This window comes from Mya arenaria, chromosome 13 (assembly GCF_026914265.1).
Source record: "Mya arenaria isolate MELC-2E11 chromosome 13, ASM2691426v1".
NCBI classification, from domain to species: Eukaryota; Metazoa; Mollusca; class Bivalvia; order Myida; family Myidae; genus Mya; species Mya arenaria.
In genome coordinates, this window is record NC_069134.1 from 31,806,809 (window position 1) to 31,820,554 (window position 13,746).

Here is a 13,746-nt window from a genome sequence, read left to right on the forward strand (position 1 = left end):
ACAACATGGTCTAGTGATGGAATTCCATACCCGTTCTTGGCAAGGAATATTGTCTGCAAGTAAGAAATAATTCTAAGAAAGTCTGATTTAACGGCTTTCAAAATGCATCTGGGTACTCGATTAGTAAAGATTAACCTTTGAGTTGTTAAAAAAGTTATTGCAAATCGTCCAAAAGACTATATATTTAATATTTTTTGTTATAATTTTTTTGGAATTAATGAACTTTTCTACACATTTATCGCATTAATGCACCAGTCAATTGTAACCTGGGACCATCCAGGTCCAGTGGTAAACCGGGAATAGCCGCGGAAAAGGGCTGTGTTTTTACCATTCAGGTGTCACTGCTTTGCCGGGTGAATGCGGTGTTTTTGTCTTGGTGCAAAATATAGCAGTGCGGGGGCATTTGGTGGGTATTTTAACATCATTTCTTCCCTGCAGGGCGGGGATTTTACCCTGGGTTGGCTGGACTGAAAGTCAAAGTCCCCGCTATTCCCCTGCCTTGAGTGGTGTTTACAATTGACTGGAGCATAATTCCTACATAAAAGGTCATGTATGTCTCAAATGAGTGTTTACATGCATTTTTCATACTTTTACAGTAGAAGAAGATAGTCTTATTCTGTGTCAAACATTGATGTTGTGTCTTGCTTGCAGAATATGATGTGCCAATAAGCTCCAGTTTGCTGCGGCTTTTCGCCCATGGCAGTGGTCCTGCAATCTAGATCCAGGAGTTGCAGCTCTGAATCTAATATTTCAGAATGACGATGTTAGTAAACTTTGTAGTACTTGTTTATGTGTAAATGATTCCAAAGAGTGAGATCTATACTAATCAGGTGTAAATAAGCAACTTATAGCCTTCAAAACAGATACTTTAAGCACTTTTTTTAAACTTAGCATAATTATGCTATCACTGCATTTTCTACATCATGTAGTACATGAAAACACTAGCAGTTGTCATGAATCTTTCAGTTTTGGTGTTTTTTTACCATTTCAGTTTGGCTCTATGTCATTTTTTATATAAACGCTAAGCTGATAAAGTGGAAAAATCTTATTTTGCTTTGAAAAAATCTTAATAGAGTAGGCAGGCCATTTTTATGATGCTGTCTAAATATATAGACTTTACTTGGTCAGATTAATCCAATGTATGAGGAAATAATGGCTCTTTAAAAGTTTGCGGCTTACCGATTGATGAAAATGGCTATTTCTGCTTTTTATGAAAACACCACTGGTGCTTATATTCATTTTAAAAGTGTTTAATATAACATTGCCAAACATTCTGTATGTGTTGCATACAGCCTGAAATTGAACTATATATATTGCAAAAATATTATATGAAAATACTGTTTTGAAGAGATACATTGTAAGCTTGGTTAGTGTCTATATGAAACATATAGTTAGAATAACTGTGGTCTTAGGCCATATTTACATATTTTTAACAACGGTGACTTCATTTGTTAGTGTGATAGTCTCTTCATCTACGTCAATGTAAACAAATTGACCCTTGTTTATTATATTCTGAGTTTAAAATAGGTGTTAATCTGTTTGAGATCGGTTTCATCACTATAGTACCGTATTCACCAGTAAGGTTTTATCCAGGATACCAGAGTGGCATCTGGGATTGATCTCTTCAGTAAGTTGGATTCACCAGTAACGTTTTATCCAGGATACCAGAGTGGCATCAGGATTTGATCACTTCAGTACTGTATTCACCAGTAACATTTTATCCAGGATACCAGAGTTGGCATATGGGACGATCACTTCAGTACCCTATACCAGAGTGCATTATGTATCTTGGACGAGTTCGATATTGGGTCAGCTGGGGTTAAAAACTAGGTCACCCGGTCAAAATAAAGGAAAAGCTTGTTTACACTATAGAAGTCACATTTATGACTGTATCTTCAGGAAACTTGGTCAGAATGTTAATATTGATAATCTCTAGGTCAAGTTCGAATCTGGGTCAAGTTTGGTCAAAAACTAGGACACCTGGTCAAATTGAAGGAAAAGCTTGTTAATACTGTAGGCCCCAATTTCTCGAGACTTCTTAAGCTTAACAGGCTTAAGTAGCTTTTAATATTTCAATTACTCAAAATACATACTTGAATGGAATTTTGATAAATGAAAAATGGTTTAATTTAACTAACATATAGATAATTCCTATCTTAAGTATAAAAAACTCTTAAAGAAGTAAAAATTATCAAAATTATTGAAAACCAAAAATAGTGAGTTTAGCTTAATCCGGTTATAAGGGACTTGAGAAGTTTCGAGAAATTGACGACTGTATCTTCCTGAAAGTTGGTCAGAATGTTTATATTGATTAGCCCTAGGCCAATTTCGACCTTGGTCATGTGCTGGTAAAGACTAGGTCATTAGGTCAAATCATAAGAAGAGCTTGTTACCACTCTAGAAGTCACATTTATGACTGTATGTTAATTATACTTTGTCAGAATGTTTATATTGATTAGCTTTAGGCCAAGTTCGAATCTGGGTCATGTGCAGTCAAAAACTAGGTCACCAGGTCAAGTAATAGGAAAAGCATGCTAACACTCTAGAGGCCACATTTATGATCATATGTTCATGGAACTTGATCAGATTGTTATTCTTGATGATCTGTATTGGATTAGATGAGCGATACAGGGCCTTCAGGGCCCTCTTGTTCTTTTAACTGTTATAGATGTTTAATTCAGTTTAAAGACTCATACTTTAAATAATTAAATATTTTCATACTTTCTGCATACATCGTTATGTTCAATGATGGAATGGTGCTAACAACATCAACTACAGGGAATTTATATTCATTTCAAACTGCTGATGTGGTCAAACCATTTTTCCAGGTTATTTGCAGAACCTTAACAATCTAAAAATATACACAATTCTGTTTTACATATTAAAAAAGTTTAGTACAGGTTAATTGTCAGATAACTGTAATAATTAGTTTTAAGTAAACTCAATCTGTTTCGTTTACCTTCTTATGTTTAAAGAAGGAATCATTAATTTGTACTGTAAATGCTTGTATGATATTCAGTATTAGGTAAATTAATATACTTGTGTTTGTTATTATGAGTTTTTTCAAACATCAAAATATTAAATTTGCTTTGCATTGCCTTAACCTTACTTGTTATGCACCTTAATAATCTAATTGGTGTAGTCAAAGTCATAGTATGTCATATAAATTTTGCCTTTGACACTTGTTTGAAAAAATGTACTGCATTAGCAGTTTCTGCATTTGATAACATACCTAGAGCCCGTCTAAGGCAGTGCGTTATTTCATATTACTCATATCAAGAAAGTTACCTCATCCAGACACTTGTTGTCGAACTTTCATGTTCCTTCTCCTGGCATGAACATATTCAGTCTGTAAAACAAAAGGCCTGGAATCGAATACATATCATATGTCTCACAAATTCCTCCTTGATCGAAGATCTTTAGAATTGTTAAAAACATCCTTTATCAGAACCTTAGTCCAGTACGCGGATTACGGCTGGAGCAAAACCTCCCATGCGGAAGAAGTAGAACTTTTGAAAGTTCAACATGAGGCCGCTAGAATTTTTTCCGGTGCAACATGTCTTGTGTCCTTAAAGATTCTTGACATAGAAACTGCTCCAGAACCACTAAAGGACAGAAGAAACAAAAACAATGTCACTCTGTTGTGCAAGATGCTAAATTCAATAAGTCCGCCCTACGTGTCATCCATAATACCCTCCCGTGTTGGAGATACAACAACTTTATCTTCGTAACTAGGAAATATTCGCAACATCCCATGCAGATGTCAGTTGTTGTCCGACTCTTTTCTTCCTTATTATATTTTCGTTGAATACCCTTCTTGACGAAACTCGTTTAATCCCCTCCCTTTTAGCTTTCAAACGCAATTTAAACCAAGCCAAGATAACTTTTCCTAAGTGTTATTACGATGGAGATCGAATGTGCACCACGCAAGGCTAAGCATGCATAACATCTCTCTTAAGAAGCACTTATTCTCTAAAAGTATTGTAGATAATCCATGTTGTCATGCAGGGAAATGGAAGACACATACCACTTTTTCCTTCTCAGCCGTCTTTACCGGGATTTAAGAGCAAGCTAACTTGACAAGGTACTTACCCCCTCGCCGATTACACTTACACTCCATCTCTCAGGCTCAAACGACGCCATTAACAAAATAAATTCGACTATATTCAAATGTGACTGAACGTTTATCAAACAGACCACCACATTTTAAATCATCATCATCATCATTTTTTAACAGATCTGACATCTACCACCTACTTCTTGACATGCCATTTTTTAACTTTTAAAATCACTCGTACTCTTCTTTGCACTTTGTAATTATAACTCAATATACGGCCATTCTCTGTTCATAACTTATATGCATACCTCATTTCAATTTGAAGTACGAATCCTAAAACATTACACTCTCTAATATTGTAACTACTAAACACTTCAATACAAGTGGTTTACGCCAACCATTTATAATTTATAAAGCAGCTTGTTAGCACGACAGAAACAAGACATTGTATAAGATTTAAGGTTTTATCCCAATTATATCAATACATTTTGACCAATAGTATGCATTCTCCATGTACTTTGCCTTGCGTTTTCACTTGTAATAGTTTTGTAATGCTTAATGTCTGTATTCTTTAGCTTGTATTGTTTATCTAAATGAATACTGTGTAAATTAATTACTTCAGTACATATGCTAAATAAGTCTTTTCGCGTCAGTTTGCAATATACAAGCTAGACAAAATTTGATCAACTTGATTACGGAAGAAATCAAAAGAAATCACGATATGTGGAGAATTCTAGAAACCAATAAGTTCGTAATGTGTCATGCGAGATGTGCCTAATTAATTTGAAAATACTGCTCTCCCAGTTATAGGAGGAATCACTGCTCACTTATAGGAATATTAGAAAAAGCCAATAGTTGTTTCAGTATGATGCTGGACCCTTAACCGATAAAGAATTCAAAAGGATATTACTGAATATAAATTGGACCAAGCCAGCATATCGCAAAAGACAGTAAGGTGTAATGGAATCAGTAGAAACAGGATATTGCAAAACTGATACATATTCTAAATTTTATTTCAGCTGAGTTTCTTAGTTTTATGATTGGATGTTTTAAGGTAAGACTTCCGCAGGATAAAGTTTGTACACATTAAAGTATGTATTCAATGTAACGTAATTAATTATATGATGGTTCAACATGTTGTATTTGTGAATTATGTTTTCAAAGGACTAAGTGGGTTTTTACCAAAGTTTGCTTTCTTGCAGACCATTACAGCTCGCAATATAATTAATTTGAGCGCATATTGTAAAGGATAGACTGTTAGGTGAATTGAGAGAGATTATATTAAATGGAAACTCCAAGGGTCAAAAACCCATAGCTGCACTGGTTTTAAGATTAGTTGATATGCATAGGTCGGATTGAACAACATAAATTGAATTTAAACATTTCATGAGTATACCTTTAGGCCAGTTTATGTTTGGCACAGGTTGACAATGTTTCAATGTGGTGGTTATTAAATTTGCTTTGATTAAACGTCCTTCAGATTATGTAGATATTCATTTGTTATAGTATTTACTCGCAGTATATATCAGCCAGTGATAGACATAGGTTAATTAAACTGTTGTGTTCAGGTGATGATATTTTCCGCAAACTAGGACTGAAACACATTGATTTCTTGATTTCAATACATTTGATGCATTCTTTACGATATTTTACTCATATAGTGTCAGCAATTACGTCCAAGACATTTCAATCGGGTTTAATTACAAAACAAGTGAATGTTCACACGCATATTTTAACAGATTTATATTGCAGTGATTACTTCCAAAGAACCCAAGGGCAACAAAATAAAAATACAGCCTTTTTGTGCGCTTAATTTCTCAGCATAAAATATATTAGATTTTCAAAAATAACACCGAAATTTCGAATATTGTTTTGAAGTTCCTCCATCTTCTATTGCAAAAGAAGATAATTTCAATCTAAAAGGTTCAACAAATTTTATTCCACTTTTACGTTCAGCTAAAAACATATGCTATAATAAATATGTAAAAATTAATCGAATATGTCAATACAAGCGTTGAATGTTAAATGAATGTGGTCTGCCGTTCAGCGAAAAATATATATGATTATGAGTACGGAAAAGGCGACCAACATAGGCATAGCTTTGTTTGATTTATTATTCTATTTACACGTGATTTAGAACCGTGTACCATTCCTAGGTGAACATTACAATCACCTACGAACTTCTAATTAGGAATATAACCCAGCAATTATTGATCCACAGTTTGATACTATAACCTTACAGCCATAGCCTAAAAAAACAGAAACATAATTGTTATTTTTGTTACCGTTTGCGTTGTATTGTGATTTTGAGTGTCATCGACTTTACGGCTTTGATCCAGGTGCAAAAATGATTTTGGTAGCCAAAGGTCCAATTTCAATAACGATCATAAGCCATAAGATTGTTACTTTTCAGTTGTCACCTTGTTATGGGGTAAACTGCGGTTTAATAAAAAAATACCGTAAGAACGTTTATTGAATAGTTTCTGCCCGTAACGTTTCGGGTCTCCCCGAACACTGTTATGCTGCGTATGGTTAATGACTAAGATCTGTTATTGAGACGGCCAACAGTCCAAATCTCTCGAAATATCTTACGCGTAACAAGCTTAAGTAATATATTTCATTCTACCAAATTCTTTCTTAATCATGATGTTACTAAAATAGTTTATCGTGATTATAGTCAAGATGATAGTGAGCTCAGCTTAATCATGTTACAAGGGACTAACGATGTTTGGAGAATTTTGGTTTGATCGAAGTATCTTCTATCAACCGTACATAAATATAATCAAATCAATAAACCGCTATTTGTTAGACTACATGTACATAGTATACATAAGACATATAAAATTCACGGGAGTCAATGAAGCGACACTTTTTTTTATTACATATGACCTTGCAACTACAAGTTGCATTAGTAATACTAAATTTTGGCATCGGTTGAGTTCAAGAAGAGAAGTAAAAAGGGTGCCATTTCGCCAATTAAATATGTGTATCTTCACAAATTCATGGTAATTATCGTTCAATGTGATTTAAAAGATACGGAACTAGTCTATACAAATGCTTTCAGCCTCAGCATATGAGATTTGCCTGTCTACCTGATCACCATTTACTTAATTTGCCATTCAGAGAGTTCGAGGTAAAATGAAGCAGACCATCTCCGAAGCCAGAACAGCGTTAGCAAATGGTTCTTAAATTAATGTTTATTGCGCCTGTTTTATCGTGTCACTTTAATTAAGGGCTTTGTGATTGATGCGCATGTCATTGAGTTAAATAACCTTTTGATAATCAGGCGATATTTTCATTAAATGATCCTGCTTATGTGACTTGCGTGACTTAAATAACAACATGAAATAAACAGCATACGCTGTCATGTGTCCAATTGCATACCAGAAGTAAAATATGTTAAAGATATACAGATTTTCAGTTTCTTATGTTTCTAAAACATATGTATGATCTTGCTGTTTGTTCTATTTTATGATCCCGCTCAAATTTCTGATACAAATGTAGGATGTTAGTCTTGTTTGGATAATTTTATATGAGGTTTTACAGTAAATGCAAATGTATAAAATTAATCATTTCCGAACCTTGTTATAAGGCTATTTTGGTTTTTGGCAAATTGAATTGTAACAAAAAAGACTGGTATTGGTTGATTTATGTCATAGTCATATTGCTTACTTGATAAATAAGGACTGAATAGTCACGCAGCGATTAAATAGAAAACGGAAAATGTGGCTATAATAGCCCATGGGGACATACTTAGCTTTTTTATTGCGTAATGTGTCATCGCTACGATTGGTGGTTTCAGAATGATTACCTGGAGTTAAAAGAAGGCTCATCATAATTTTCGCGGCACCTAAATTCGTTTTTAGTTAATAAGTTTTTTATCGTATATAAGACGGATCCCTTTTCGGTTTTACATTAGTCAAGTATATTCATTCCTTCCTTTTTGCACTCACATGTCCTAGTTCACATCCCGTCCCTCTGACCTCATATAATTAATTGAGTTAACGTTTGCAGACGTTATCTATGAGCCAACAGCATTACACAATAAAACGAGATTCTAATTTGAATACGGAATTATGTCCAATCTGCAAGGCTTTGATCAATAAAATAAGAAAAACAGAAAAAGAAATGTGCTGAAATATAAACATTATATGTTGATCAAACGGAAATCGTTAAAGCAATTCATTTGATTATATGTTTTTATCGAGAGTGGTAACTTTCTCACCTGTGTTTCCTAAATCTTCAAATATACTTGCAAGAGAATATAAACTGCATTTAAAATATATTATCTTAAAAATGGCATCAGAGATTTCTATCTTTGTGTGTCGTGTTGGCCAGAAGCTTTTGCCCCTTACGAGGGTTTATATTTGACTTTTGGTGCCTGCTCCTGTAGTTTTTGTTGTATAATTTAGTAAATTCACTAGGACTCATCAGTCCTTAAGTTGTCTTTACAGTATGACTAAGATCATTCCTTAATTGCACTCTGTCAAATATTTTCTTTTCGTGAATTGTATGAATCCAAACTACAATAAGCACTGAATTTTTACTGAGGTCAATCATAAAGTGTGAAGATAAGTATTGAACTAAATATAACAAATTGATTTTGAAAAAAGAATCGCACACCTGTAATCATCTTGTTCTGGAACTAGTGTTACTTTAATGTACCAATGCGGGTTTACGCCTGTTTTAATAGTAAGTCTTATTACATGATGGCGTCAAATTAGAAAATGATAACATTTAAAATGATGTTAGTCAATTCATGCACACGTTAACTTTTCTCCGTATTCCAGGTCGAAGATGGGTTACTTAGATTGCATTCGTTATTTTGTATTTCGAAGCAACATTTCAAATAATGCAATGAGATTAGGCATACTCCACTCATTTTCAATGCTGGTTCAATGCAACACATTTCCTGCTTGCCCTATGTTAGTTAGTTCACGATTGACAATGTCACGCTTTTTTTCTTTCATGTTTTTTTGTGTTTAAACACATTTCTTGTCATTTCTTTTAGACTTTTAATATTTATGAAACATTTTTATCGTATTGACGAGGATAATAAACACATTAATGTGGCAAATTATTGAGGAGAATGCTGCAAGCGAACACTTTTTAAGAAAAACTATGCCGCTTTGCATCATGTAAGCCTACGTATGCAACCGGTTACAGATGTAAATTGGAAAAAAAGTATCTCTTGGATTTTTAGAACATGATTCACTTGCAAAACCATAAGACTTAGTGTTGATACATTTTTTGCGATATGTAAATTACTGCATATGCGTCACATATATGTTGGTGACGTTACAACTCGAGAAAGATCGAGTAGTTTTATTTTCATAATTCCCGAAAAGGAAAAACAGTACACGAAGATTAACTGTATGCGGAATCCGTATGCTACGTCCTGATAATATGACTTCAAACCGGAATCTTCTGTTGACTAAGCGCGGTGTAATATCACTATGTAAACCTTAAAATATGGCGATTAGTTTCTGTCGAGGTTAAGGTACAGATAAAGGTCTCTAAAAGATTAGGTTTTATTGACTCTGAATCAGAGAAAAGTAGAAAATCAGAAAATCAAACATGATGGATGATGAGGTCTGATTTGTGCACTTTATTCAGGGATGTTCTTACAGCTGATGATAGCTAGGGGTTCGACCAAAGCAGATTGAAGGGCTTTGACCCCTTTGGTATTGTTTCCAAAGTTATTTATATTCATTCGAGGTACTTTCTACTGTTTTTGATGCAAATATCGGAGAGAACAAGATTGTTTTCAACTGTTAAATAGAAAAGTTAAAAGTTCTTATTTCAGGTTTAATCCTGACCCTTAGATCCCCTAAGAAAAGCATAATAGACAAACGTGTATGCATGCGATCGTCTTGCATATATGATTAAGTTTGTCCTCAGAGCCACCAAAAAGATTAAAGCTACATTATTCATAATTATGCTTAAAAAACTAAATACGATTTAATTTTCTATTACTTGCATCGCTTCTACTTTTTTACTTTGAAATTGTCTAGGTTTTTGTTACTAGGTGACTATTAAAATGATCATTCTACATTGATATCTTCCAGGTGTACTGTGTATCTAATCCGTTCGCCAGAACTCAAGAAAAAAAGGTGTTTACGATGGAAAGCAATACTGCGTTGAATTATTCGCTGTTAGGGAACAACACAGGGGAAATACATACAGGTACTTATGCTAATTTAACCCAAGTAATGAACAATTATTATAATAGTAAGTCAAAATGGAAAGAAAAGCATTTTAAAACAAAGCATACTTAAAACACTTAGGAATAATATATAAATCAGTTTTCTATTCAAAAAATAAAAGCAAATAATCGAGACAGATACGTATTGAGGTTCTGCAAAGTCGATAATTAGATCAGTTTTATAGCGAATCCTGTTCTTAAAAAGATAACCATTCTACTTTGTTTACAAATACTAACACCATTATAGACGACATGTCAGAATATATAAATTTGAATCTTTTTCACTAATCTTTCCCGTGGTTCATGTGAGGAGTTCAGCTCATTGAACATTTATGTATTTTATGTTAATCTAATTAACAATATTTAAAGAATGTCAAACCAATATTAATTCATTTCGTTGTTTTTAAGAAACAAATTCATCTTATAAACTTCCACAAGAAAACATACAAAAAATCCGCCTAGCATGTCGCTTGTATATATCAATCGTTTTACTCCGAAAAGTATTCAGGGAAGTCTGTTGTGCATGTATTAATCGTGGCGTGGACTTCGAAATCAAAGATAAAAGAAGCAAGTCTAGTTGCATAACAAACACACAAACACACACATATACAACTATTGTTCTTATTTGTTAGTTAAAGCGTGTTCTTATGTTGTTAATGCATGAACGATGCACTTTGGTATGTTGGTATTAGATTCAGACTATACGTACCTTTCGTTAAAAGACGCTAAATAACGGTAAATACTTACGACAGTTTGAATGATAACGGTTAATTAACGTTTATCGTTCTTAAAAAGACCTTAGCACTTAAAGCAAGTCATTTTTCACTTTTTCTATCAGAAACCACCTTTCTTTAGACAATTGCGATAGAAGATGGCATATGTAAAATTACGGTATTTACATTTGCTCTTTTCTTTTTACAGACTTCGAGAACGCTGCAGAGACGTTAAAATGGGGATTTTGGCTGAAGACCGTCTTAACCCCAATAATAGTGTTTGCAGGAATCATAGGCAACATCCTTTCTTTTGTCGTCATGAAATCAAAAGCCCTGCGTCATAAATCTTACCCGCAGTATCTGAGTGCCCTCGCCGTCTTTGATACTCTAACGCTGATTATCCGACAAATACGATCCATTGATGAATACTTCCGAGAGACCTCCACTTCAGGAGTGATATTTCACAACTTCGACGATGTCGGCTGCAAGATATTCAATTTCACGGAACACATTTGTTATCTTATGTCATCATGGCTTATAGTGTTAATGGCTTTGGAAAGACTCATTGCGGTCTGTATGCCATTCAAAAAGTTCCTAATAAGGCGAAGATCAGGAGCAACAATGGCTATTGTCGTGCTGTTTGTTTCCATGAGTCTTAGTCAGGCATTTCGCCTTGTTATGGTTGAACAACTTGAATCCAGAAACTGTGGAGCAAGTGACAGTTTCCTCGAGCTGTACTCCAATCTTCATATTTACTTCTACCATATGACTCTTACGTTTATTATACCGGTGACGTTCGTTCTGGTTTGTAACGGACTCGTTCTCTGCCAAATATTCAAAATACGACACGAAATCAACTCGCGGCACCACCGTGCCATGCGTAAAACACACCGAACAACATCTATGCTTCTGACAGTTTCGTTTACTTACCTCGGGACGTTGTTACCGCTACTGACATTGTCGCTGACTCTTGACATGATTGTGAAAACGAGGGGGCCGGACGCATATTCAGTTTATGTGGCGATGACACCATACCTTGACATTGCTATTGTGGTGTCTCTTATAAACTACGCTGCAAATTTCTTAATTTACATTTTGTCAGGAAAGAACTTCAGGTATGAGCTTAAAAAATGCTTCTGCAGAAAAAGAACTTATATGCGAAGCGTAACAGTTAGAAACAGCAAGGAAACAAAGGAACAAAATATTCGTCTGTAAAAAGAGTTAACATTTGTGGTAGTAGATAGTAAAATGTATACTGTTTACGTTAAATCAAGTGCAATTAAACGAAATTGGTACCAAATATAGCTTCTACCAAATATATTTGTTGAACGTGCTTAATAGTGTGTTTATTGAACTGTGTCGTTTTAAAGTGGCATTGATCTGTACATATGTGAATGTAATTCAATAGAAAGGGTAAAATTCGTCATCAAATCGTCTAAAGATCGAGATTAAAATATTCAAAAGAAATTAAAAATCTATAAAGACTTCGCCGTGCGCGAATTATGTGTGTACCCTGATGGTGTCGTCATATACAGTAGTACATTCATTTTTGTGGCAGGAGTAACTTCTTGGGCTCTGGAAGCAGGTCTGAATGATATACTTGTGTTTTTAAAACTATAACATAATCTTTGTTTGATGAAGTTATAAGTGTAAATAAATAGTTCTTTCAGTTATCTTGTGTTAAATTGTTGCTGCAATTTTGCAAGTAGCAAGAGTAACCACAGACTAACATAAACCTCCTACGAAGGAAGTAAAGTATATCCTTCCCATTTTGACAAGGGATATTAATATATAACTGCAAGGGTTGCCAAGGTTTTAATTGTATTATCATACAATCCAATACTTTAAAAAACACAGAAACAAGCTCAGTAGCAAACAGTTTAACCATAAACACGGTTTAATGGCGTTGGGTAAACGCCAAAGACATAGAACACAAAAACAAAAACAAAACACAAACAAGAAACACGGAAGAACAGCACAAAACTTCACAGACAGCACAGTGCATACATACAATGTATATAAAAACTAGGTATGTTAATCAAGGATAATTAGGTACCGCATTGGAATGGTCAGTAAAATGTATATATCATTCATTTGTATCTAGTAAGTGAACTGCACTTTCGGTGATGTTGTCCGTATAAATATTTAATGAACTCTATAAAAATGAACAAATGGAAACAAAAATAAATAAATATCGCAGCCAAAGTGATGGATCCTGTGCACTCCACTATATTATATATGGACATGATGTTTAAAGTTAATACGACAAAAAAGGTATTAAAATAATTATTTGTATTCCAGATAATAATTAGTACGAAAATTTACAAATATCGCAGCCGATGTCATATTGTATATTACATTTGAATTCAATACCTCAAAGGGTTTTGGGGGTTATGTTCTGGACAAGACAAAAACGCTTTGGACGCACGCGAGCACACAGATGCACGCACGCACACACGCATTAACACTCACAGAGACAAAGAATCGTCTACCATTTCTATATTCATTCGTTTTTAAATGATAATATTGTTCTATATATAGTATTAAAACGTAATGTTTCAAAACAAACTGCGCAATTCGGAGTTCTTAAGGAGAAATTATTCAGAAGCATAATATGCACCCTAAGGTTGAACGGCAATTTCTATAAATTTGAAATTGTACGTTGGCAGTTATGATAAACTGATTATTGGTATTAAAATGATTTAAGCTAATTTAATATCATACACTTGTTACTTGGAGATATGCATTTGTTGATATTCTGTAAGATAAAG

The 13,746-nt window shown here is 34.1% G+C and overlaps 1 protein-coding gene across 1 annotated transcript; it reads left to right on the plus strand.

Moving 5' to 3' along the window:
- The first annotated feature begins 10,179 nt into the window (after positions 1-10,179).
- LOC128215199 (cysteinyl leukotriene receptor 2-like) lies at positions 10,180-12,190 on the plus strand. Its single transcript, XM_052921907.1, has 2 exons — positions 10,180-10,243; positions 11,184-12,190. Exons 1-2 carry the CDS (start codon positions 10,180-10,182, stop codon positions 12,188-12,190), a joined length of 1,071 nt encoding a protein of 356 aa, XP_052777867.1.
- Positions 12,191-13,746: the final 1,556 nt, after the last annotated feature.

Bases quoted from the DNA above. Each gene is read 5' to 3' on its own strand.
- LOC128215199 (XM_052921907.1), top strand. From the start codon at position 10,180: ATGGAAAGCAATACTGCGTTGAATTATTCGCTGTTAGGGAACAACACA. The intron at 10,244-11,183 runs GTACTTATGCTA...TTCTTTTTACAG, and splicing joins CACAGGGGAAATACATACAG to ACTTCGAGAACGCTGCAGAG.